Source organism: Pongo pygmaeus, chromosome 4 (genome assembly GCF_028885625.2).
Source record: "Pongo pygmaeus isolate AG05252 chromosome 4, NHGRI_mPonPyg2-v2.0_pri, whole genome shotgun sequence".
In the NCBI taxonomy this organism is placed as follows: Eukaryota; Metazoa; Chordata; class Mammalia; order Primates; family Hominidae; genus Pongo; species Pongo pygmaeus.
This window is the reverse complement of record NC_072377.2, coordinates 63,761,039-63,771,089: the sequence shown is the minus strand read 5'-3', so window position 1 is coordinate 63,771,089 and position 10,051 is coordinate 63,761,039. Positions and strand designations below refer to the sequence as shown.

At 43.2% G+C, this 10,051-nt stretch overlaps 1 protein-coding gene across 1 annotated transcript; it reads left to right on the top strand.

Moving 5' to 3' along the window:
• The first annotated feature begins 952 nt into the window (after positions 1-952).
• On the top strand, positions 953-8,439 carry PLK2 (polo like kinase 2). The gene is made up of 14 exons (XM_054488761.2): positions 953-2,729; positions 3,326-3,433; positions 3,577-3,693; positions 3,890-4,019; positions 4,252-4,339; positions 4,840-4,935; positions 5,044-5,242; positions 5,331-5,478; positions 5,834-5,931; positions 6,264-6,393; positions 6,640-6,880; positions 7,005-7,134; positions 7,398-7,508; positions 7,645-8,439. Exons 1-14 carry the CDS (start codon positions 2,460-2,462, stop codon positions 7,834-7,836), a joined length of 2,058 nt encoding a protein of 685 aa, XP_054344736.1. The 5' UTR covers positions 953-2,459; the 3' UTR covers positions 7,837-8,439.
• The last annotated feature ends 1,612 nt before the right edge of the window (positions 8,440-10,051 follow it).

The window sequence follows — 10,051 nt, the reverse complement described above, 5'->3', positions numbered from 1 at the left end:
GAAGCAAAGGTCACCCCTGGGATTATGAATAAAGAGGATAATTACGTAATTCTGAATTTCCACCCCTAAGCCCCACCCCTTATTCCATCCCTGACAATCTTGGGATTAAAGTCTATTGTCACTTATGAGAAACATGCCTGGACTTGCCCTGCACTCTTTAAAGAATCAAAAACGGAAGCGACAGCAAAGACTTTCCCTTTCTCCTCTATAATGGCAAAGCCTTTCCCTTTCTCCTAATGGCAATGAGCCTCTTTTCCACATTATGCTGGAAGTATTTGAGACATAGTATTTTTGTAAATGTTCGATTAATGTTGATACCACACATACCTAAATTTGACAGTGGACTGCAGCAACCCTTTTTGTATGTACCTTCCAGGGATTCAATAATCTGGTATTCTAAATGTCTCTGGAATTTAGCTTCAAAAAACTATTTACCATATCTTGTTAACATAGGTAAAAAGATTCAAGTGTGCTGCTAATTAACCTAACCTTGATGATCTAGTAAAAATATACAATAGTTACCTAAGTTCTCCAAGCCTCATCTATAAAATGGGAATAATAATGTAGGAGATGAGAATATGCCACCCCAAATATGGCCCTGGGATAAGGATTATTTTGAGATAATTATTTTGAGAACCAGCAGACCCAGGAGATGCTCTAAAAATGGCATATTACCCTTTTGTAAGGGAAACGTACATTCGCTAAAAAAAAAAAAAAAAAAAAAAAAAACCCACAAAACTCCATTTGTAAGAGTGTCTCCTCTGTACCAGGAAGAATGACTCTAAATCATGAAAAACTTATCAATGAAGAAATAAGAAGCCCCACTCCTGTTTACCGTACATTTCCTGGTCATGGTTCCTTAACTTGCCTGCCCCACACTCTTTTCTTTTGGTTTAGCTGAAGATAGTATTTAAGCCCGATTTTAAACCATCTCTCATTTTCCTGGTTATCTCCCATGTATATATGAGACGTATATGTTAATAAGCTTCTTTGTTTTCTTGTTAATCTGTCTAGTTACGGTGACCCAGGCCAAAACTGAAAGGTGGAAAATTATTTTTCCTTCCTTACAATATTTCTCTCAGAATTGTTGTAGGATTAAACAAGGCATTTAAAAATACTGCACAGCCCTCAATAAATGTTACTCTATCGTAATTAGAGCAAGAAAAACAAACAAAAAAACGTGTTTCTAGGTTAGTCAAACTGCACAGTAAAATCTGGAAATAGGAAACTAAGCTGTGTTTGCACTCACTGGCCTACGCTCCTCTCTTCATCCTACGAATCTCCCTACCCGAGAAAGTCTCAGATTGACTTTCCAGGAACCAGGGCAGCTCATGAGCCATCTCAACAGATGCATTCGGAAGAAGTCATAGATGACTCTGATTGCAAACTCACAATCGGCATCGATTTTTAGTACCAGTAACTGTCAAAGGCCCACATTTGTCAATCGCTGCCCACTTCGAGACCTAACGGCATTCCGGAACATTTCACAAGATGGCGCCCTTGCTTTCCAATCTTCGGGCTACCGGCGGAGGACGCCTTGCCGGGACGTCGACCTCGCTCTCCAAGGTTCAGGGGCTGACCTCAGATAGAGGCTCGCTCTAGGGGGATGGGCGGGGGCCAGACGGGCCTCGAGTGGGATCCTGGCACGGTTGGCCAATCGGCCCGGGATCCCGGCTGCGGGCCCGTGTCTGCCCTAGCGCGATGCGGCGATGGGCTCGAATGCAAGGCTCCACCAATCCCGGCCTTTCACCCGCACGGCCTCTCGGCACTGCCCCAGCTAGACACCAGCGAGCTCGTCACAGCGCGGGCAGGCACTGCGGGGCAGCTACAGACGAGCCCTGTCATACGGCCGGAGGAGGCCTCGCCTGCCTGTGCGGCGGGCTCCGGGCACCCTGATACCTTGACACAGGAGGCCCCGGGCGGCCGGGAAGGGCTGTGCGGGGGAGGGACTGCGTCTACACCCGCGCCCGACTCGATCGGGTCACGGCACTGCCCTGCCACCCCGCGGCTGGGGCGGGGGTGGGGCCAGGCGTCGGCCCTCGCGATTCTGTTTCCTACGCTGAGGCTCAGCGCCTTCGAAGAACGGGACGGCGGGGCCCACGGACGGCTCCGAAGGCTTTCCCGCGGCCGCAAGAGCTCTCGGCGGCCGGCGTTCGAGGCGCGTGGCTCCGCTCGGAAGCCAGACCAGGGTGGCGGGTCAAGACTTGCTTCCCGGCCACGCGCGCTCGGCCGGCCGTGAGGCGGGGCATCAGCCGTGACGTGATGTCGCGTATCGAGTCTCCGCCCCCTTCCCGCCGCCCCATATATAAGACTTCGCTGAGCGTTCTCACTCGCACAAGTGGACCGGGGTGTTCGGTGCTCGTCGGCGCCAGAGGCAAGGGTGCGAGGGCCACGGCCGGCTCGGACGTGTGACCGCGCCTAGGGGGTGGCAGCGGGCAGTGCGGGACGGCAAGGCGACCATGGAGCTTTTGCGGACTATCACCTACCAGCCAGCCGCCAGCACCAAAATGTGCGAGCAGGCGCTGGGCAAGGGTTGCGGAGCAGACTCGAAGAAGAAGCGGCCGCCGCAGCCCCCCGAGGAATCGCAGCCACCTCAGTCCCAGGCGCAAGTGCCCCCGGCGGCCGCGCACCACCATCACCACCATTCGCACTCGGGGCCGGAGATCTCGCGGATTATCGTCGACCCCACGACGGGGAAGCGCTACTGCCGGGGCAAAGTGCTGGGAAAGGTGACAAGCGGAGGGCGCCGGGCTGCCGGGCGGGCGGGAGGTCTGTCCGGGCGACCCCAAGCCGGGCAAGCCCGCGGGGTCCCTCGCCCGCCGCTTCCGGGTTTTTCGGAGGTCCGATCCCAGCGCGACGTGGGCTTCTCACCTGCCCTCTGGCTTTTGTGCGCCGGCAGCGCTGGGGATCGGCTTTGCATTCTTAGCCTCAGAACTGGGTGCCTCCCGCAGCCCAGAGAAATGCATCTTGAGTCTGGAAGCGAGGGCTTTCTACATCAGACCTCTCTCCCTCTATCAGCTCCCAGGGAATTTTCCTGACAAGTCTCATCAGACGTTATTTTTCATGTCTCCCCGTTCCAACTCCCTCCATAAAGCTCCCCTTTATAAAGGAAGAAGAGAAACTGTTTGAACTTGCTGTTTCCAGCAATGCGTTTCTCTTCATGAGGGAGCTTTAACGAAGTCGAATGCCTCCCTCTGTCCACCCTCCTCCATTCCTCAATTTTTTTTTTTTGCTTTTCTTTCTTCCCATTTATTTATTTATTTAAAATATCTGCCGTCCATTTTTGTGCCATCCTCAATTCCGTCTCGGCTTTGTTTCCTTTCAGGGTGGCTTTGCAAAATGTTACGAGATGACAGATTTGACAAATAACAAAGTCTACGCCGCAAAAATTATTCCTCACAGCAGAGTAGCTAAACCTCATCAAAGGGAAAAGGTGTGTATGACTCTTGAGTAAAGTATTTTCTTTGTGTGCAAGGATGGCCCTTCCCTGTTAGGAAAATGTCTTCTGCATGTGTAATCACTGGCTTTTCCGAGGTGACTGGAAGCTAATAAGCCTTACCTTGCTTTTTCATTTAGATTGACAAAGAAATAGAGCTTCACAGAATTCTTCATCATAAGCATGTAGTGCAGTTTTATCACTACTTTGAGGACAAAGAAAACATTTACATTCTCTTGGAATACTGCAGCAGAAGGGTAAGTGTCAACTCCTATTTGAGAACATTTGCTGACCCCGAATTAACATGGTATTCAAAGAGTATTTTATCTGGGATTTTAGCTGTGGCAGTACTTACACTGCAAAGTTAACTTTCATTGCTCGTCCTGCAAAGGGAAACCAGTGATTTTGGTAACTGTTTTGACAGATTCTCTTTTTTCCTTCTCCTCTTCCTAGTCAATGGCTCATATTTTGAAAGCAAGAAAGGTGTTGACAGAGCCAGAAGTTCGATACTACCTCAGGCAGATTGTGTCTGGACTGAAGTACCTTCATGAACAAGAAATCTTGCATAGAGATCTCAAACTAGGTAAGTCATTGACGCCAAAAGCTGAGTTTTGTGTTAGAGAGAGTTCTTTTTTTTCTCTCTCTTTTTTTTTTACATATTAATGTTCTTAATTGGGATCTGGTGTCTGCAATCTTGCTTTTGAATGGGCGACTTTCGTATAACAGTTGGCTGCCTGGCTCCAAAGTGGATGTGTGTGTACTTGGTTAGAACGCATTTTCAAAGGGATTCACATTTTGTTTTGTTTATCATCTAGGGAACTTTTTTATTAATGAAGCCATGGAACTAAAAGTTGGGGACTTCGGTCTGGCAGCCAGGCTAGAACCCTTGGAACACAGAAGGAGGTAAGAGTCAGAAAGATGCATCCTAGTAGACTTTTGTGGAGACCAAATGTGCCTTCATTATTTTGCATTTAATGTTTCAGAGGTCTGGTGATAAAATCTATAAATCATAGCAATGTTAATTTAAAGAAATACTTACTAAATGCCCACTATGGACTAGACAGAGCACCCTGTGCCTCTAAATTGATTATGAAAGCAGTCAATGAAGTCTTTTCTTGGCTTGAAATGTATAAAATGCCACGATGTCCCTGGCTTTAGTTGGTTAACAACACTTTGCATGTGGGCTAAAACAATGTGTGTGCATTTTTAAAAATTACCGAAACTCACTTGGTCAGATCTCAGTTGAATTTTCAGATGCCAAAAGTCAAATGTTTCCAAATAGAAATTCAGTATAGATTTTAAGACTTTGTTTAAGATTTTGTCTCCCATCAAGTCACGTCAAGAGAACCAAGTTTAAATAGTGGAATAGTTCCTAACACGATCTCAATATTTTGTCTTTCCAGAACGATATGTGGTACCCCAAATTATCTCTCTCCTGAAGTCCTCAACAAACAAGGACATGGCTGTGAATCAGACATTTGGGCCCTGGGCTGTGTAATGTAAGTAAATGCAGCAGAATAATTAAAAAGCAAATTCGGATTTAGATTTTAACACTTGAAAAGAGTTGCTTTATGACCATTGCTAAAGATGTGTTTCTTTGCACACAGGTATACAATGTTACTAGGGAGGCCCCCATTTGAAACTACAAATCTCAAAGAAACCTATAGGTGCATAAGGGAAGCAAGGTATACAATGCCGTCCTCATTGCTGGCTCCTGCCAAGCACTTAATTGCTAGTATGTTGTCCAAAAACCCAGAGGATCGTCCCAGTTTGGATGACATCATTCGACATGACTTTTTTTTGCAGGTTGGTGCACTGTCTTTTTTTTTTAATTACCTGGTATTGATCCCAGTTACCTGACAGGTTACTGAAGGCCTTTTCTAATATTCCACAGGGCTTCACTCCAGACAGACTGTCTTCTAGCTGTTGTCATACAGTTCCAGATTTCCACTTATCAAGCCCAGCAAAGAATTTCTTTAAGAAAGCAGCTGCTGCTCTTTTTGGTGGCAAAAAAGACAAAGCAAGATATATTGACACACATAGTAAGTTAACAAGACTTCTTTTCCTTTTTCATACCCAATATTATATTTGAATTTGGTAAATTAGTTAAAAGAGAATTTTATATTAGCATAACTTGGCCATATTTGCATATTCTTAAATGTTGGTATTTATAGCATAATAAATCCATACCTTGAATTGTGATTGATAGCTTTTTATTTTGCAAACATTAAAGAGGGCTTTTGGGGGTAGCTGCAGCTAATGGCAAAGGTAAAATGCTATTTTTGCCCAGGATGCTCATAAGTTGGTCAATAATGCAAGAAGGAGAAAATATGGCTAAGCCTGTTCCTACCTTGTTAAGATAGACTAATGTTTGTAATTCTGTTTCTTGATATACAGATAGAGTGTCTAAAGAAGATGAAGACATCTACAAGCTTAGGCATGATTTGAAAAAGACTTCAATAACTCAGCAACCCAGCAAACACAGGACAGATGAGGTGTGTTGGGAAAGAGTAAAGTAGATGCTCATGCTTTACATTATTTCCACTCTTTATTAATTAGCACTTGGACTATGATTATCATGGTTCAAATATGTCATATTTACTTAAAGTTTTTCTTCAAACCCTTTGAAAGGGAAGTTAAAACTAAAAGGAAGTCTTTTAGTTTTACAATGCATGCAAGTGAGTTACTGCGTTATCTTTTATCTGGCTTTTGTCCATTGCTTTTTGATGAGCTTTCCCAGAAATTGCCTCACTCTCATCTTAATCTGGAATTCTCACCCTTAAATGAATTTAGATGCTTGACTCATTGCATAAATCTCTCTTCTAAGGAGCTCCAGCCACCTACCACCACAGTTGCCAGGTCTGGAACACCCGCAGTAGAAAACAAGCAGCAGATTGGGGATGCTATTCGGATGATAGTCAGAGGGACTCTTGGCAGCTGCAGCAGCAGCAGTGAATGTAAGTGGTTGTCAATCGTATTTTAAATAATGAAACTCAAAGTGCCAGTGCTAAATACATAATAATTTAAGTCAATTTACTTTGTAGCTTAATTTAACACAGAAGTAGTAAGATTACAGGAATTGGAAAATAATCTTGAGTTCTATGTCTTTCGAATTAATGGAGCGAAACTTAGCATCTACCAAAGCCTGAGGTTTTATTGCTAAAATATTGTATAACTTGAAACATTTCTCTCTGACTCTTCAGGCCTTGAAGACAGTACTATGGGAAGTGTTGCAGACACAGTGGCAAGGGTTCTTCGGGGATGTCTGGAAAACATGCCGGAAGCTGATTGCATTCCCAAAGAGCAGCTGAGCACATCATTTCAGTGGGTCACCAAATGGGTTGATTACTCTAACAAATATGGCTTCGGGTACCAGCTCTCAGACCACACCGTCGGTGTCCTTTTCAACAATGGTGCTCACATGAGCCTCCTTCCAGACAAAAAGTAAGTGTATCAATTAATGAAATCCTGTCAGTTCTCCAGTCTTGCACTAAAGAAATCTAAAAACAATGATTAACTGCTTCTATTTTTTTTTCCTCTTCTCTCCCTTTCGTTCCTGTTTTTATAGAACAGTTCACTATTACGCAGAGCTTGGCCAATGCTCAGTTTTCCCAGCAACAGATGCTCCTGAGCAATTTATTAGTCAAGTGACGGTGCTGAAATACTTTTCTCATTACATGGAGGAGAACCTCATGGATGTAAGTACTGTGGCTTTAGAGTGGTGACATTTGAAGTGTAGTCCACAAAGCAGTAGCATCTGCATCACTTTGAAGCTTGTTAGAAACAGATTCTCCTGACCTACCCTTGGTGTACTGAATCAGAATCTCCGGGAGGTGGAGGCAGGGATTTCCAAAGCCATTCTGATGCTTGCTTAAGTTTGAGAGGATCTTCTTAGAATAATAATAGAGTGCATGCTACAAAATCTTTGTAGGCACTAACTCACTCTCCTAATCTCTTCCAGGGTGGAGATTTGCCTAGTGTTACTGATATTCGAAGACCTCGGCTCTATCTCCTTCAGTGGCTAAAATCTGATAAGGCCCTAATGATGCTCTTTAATGATGGCACCTTTCAGGTAAATGAACTCTTCAGGAAAGTGCATGTTTAGGTCCTAAACAGAAAGATTTGTACCTAGACAGTTTAGTGATTGACTGAACTTTTCTAATTCTCGAATATTTTGAGAGGTCTAATGTCTATGTTTATTTTTTAAGGTGAATTTCTACCATGATCATACAAAAATAATCATCTGTAGCCAAAATGAAGAATACCTTCTCACCTACATCAATGAGGATAGGATATCTACAACTTTCAGGCTGACAACTCTGCTGATGTCTGGCTGTTCATTAGAATTAAAAAATCGAATGGAATATGCCCTGAACATGCTCTTACAAAGATGTAACTGAAAGACTTTTCGAATGGACCCTATGGGACTCCTCTTTTCCACTGTGAGATCTACAGGGAAGCCAACAGAATGATCTAGAGCATGTTGAAGAAGATGGACATGTGGTGGTACGAAAACAATTCCCCTGTGGCCTGCTGGACTGGATGGAGCCAGAACAGGCTAAGGCATACAGTTCTTGACTTTGGACAATCCAAGAGTGAACCAGAATGCAGTTTTCCTTGAGATACCTGTTTTAAAAGGTTTTTCAGACAATTTTGCAGAAAGGTGCATTGATTCTTAAATTCTCTCTGTTGAGAGCATTTCAGCCAGAGGACTTTGGAACTGTGAATATACTTCCTGAAGGGGAGGGAGAAGGGAGGAAGCTCCCATGTTGTTTAAAGGCTGTAATTGGAGCAGCTTTTGGCTGCGTAACTGTGAACTATGGCCATATATCATTTTTTTTTCATTAATTTTTGAAGATACTTGTGGCTGGAAAAGTGCATTCCTTGTTAATAAACTTTTTATTTATTACAGCCCAAAGAGCAGTATTTATTATCAAAATGTCTTTTTTTTTTATGTTGACCATTTTAAACCGTTGGCAATAAAGAGTATGAAAAAGCAGAAATAATGGTCTCCTGTCTTTAGTAGAACTCTTCACCGCATCGTGACATTTTTTCATAAGGTCATGCCAAGCAGTGCCAAGAAGCCACTGAGTATAGAAGCATACTAGAAAGTTAGATCTTTAATTTTTTCTAACCACAGTTTCTAGGAAGTCTAATACCTGAAGTACAATCATAAACTTTCAGGGTAGATCTAGCTTAAGAACACCATTCTTGTTACAACCAAAATATCAGCCTGCTACAAAATCCAAACCCAATTTCTCTCTGTAGTATTTCTTCAAAACTTGTTTAGCTTGGAGGTGAAGCCAGATTAAACAGATCTCTGTTATTAAGTGTCAATAGGTACAGGAAGTTTATCTTAATATGGGCAAAACTCTGAATTAGAATGCATGAACCACCTAAACATATTACTCAGCATAAACCTGCCTAAACACTTCCAGTGCCGCTGGCAGTACTAGCACATAATTCCAGTAGTGAGAAATACTTTGTGAATAAGTCATTTTATTTTCCTTCTGGTGCATGGTAGTTGAGGAGTGGTATGGGAACCAAGTTATGGTTTGGGGTCCATCTTTTAATCTATTAAGAGGTAAATCTCAGGTTTTCTTTTTCAGTGGGATCTACTCTTTGACAGGTGTAGTAAAGGAAAGCTGCTCATCCTGTTACTCTGAACTTACAGGCATCTGCATAAGACGTAAATATTTTTTGTTCAATTGTAATCCCACTATAAGGAAAATACCGTCCTATGAAAAGAAGCGCTTTGGTTCGTTAAGGCTGTGTTTACATTGTGGTCCTGTACAGCATAGTATAGCGATGCTAGTTGCACTTTTACATTTTTCTAAAATTGTTAAAACTCCACTTGGTATATTGTATTAATAAAAGCCAAATCCAGGGAATATGTTATGAGTATTTCACAAGTCCTAGATTAACTCCTGCTGGCTGGAGTTCTCTGGCCATGTATACAAATTCAGTTGTATTTTTATAAGCAGAGAAGAAACAATAGTTTCCAAACAGAAAATGTTCCTTCCTTTTGAGTTTCACAGTGGAAGATTGTATATTACCTCATGATTTCAAAATACACACTTACCCATTCTTATATGTACTGAGCATCTGCTGTGTGCCACATCCAGGGCCTGGCATTGGAGACACAGAGTGAACCCGAGGCCCCCCTGCCCTCAAGGAAGTCACAATGGAGTGGAGGAGACAGTGCATTTACCTATTAGTGTGATAAGTGGTGTGATTTTATGATAAAGGTATGTACTGGATGTTGTGGGAACTCAGCAGGAATCATGAGGAAGAAGCCCCAGGCATGGGCTGGGCTCAGTGAATAGATTCCAGAAAAGAAATTTGTTTTTACTGTGTTTGAAAGATGAGTGGGGGTTAAATAGAAATATGCGATAGGGAAGAGTGTTATAAGCAGTGGGAATAGCATGTACTGAAGCCCGGGGGATGAAAGAGTTCACAGAAGTGGGTGTGCAAGTCTGAAGTATTATAGGAAAAGGCTGGAAGACATGAATGGTGCAACCCATGGCTTTTAGGCTGCATTTTGAAGGCTATGCCAAACTGCTGAGAAATTTCAAGGAGGAAAGTGACATAGTACTTCAGATTCCTAAAATTTAT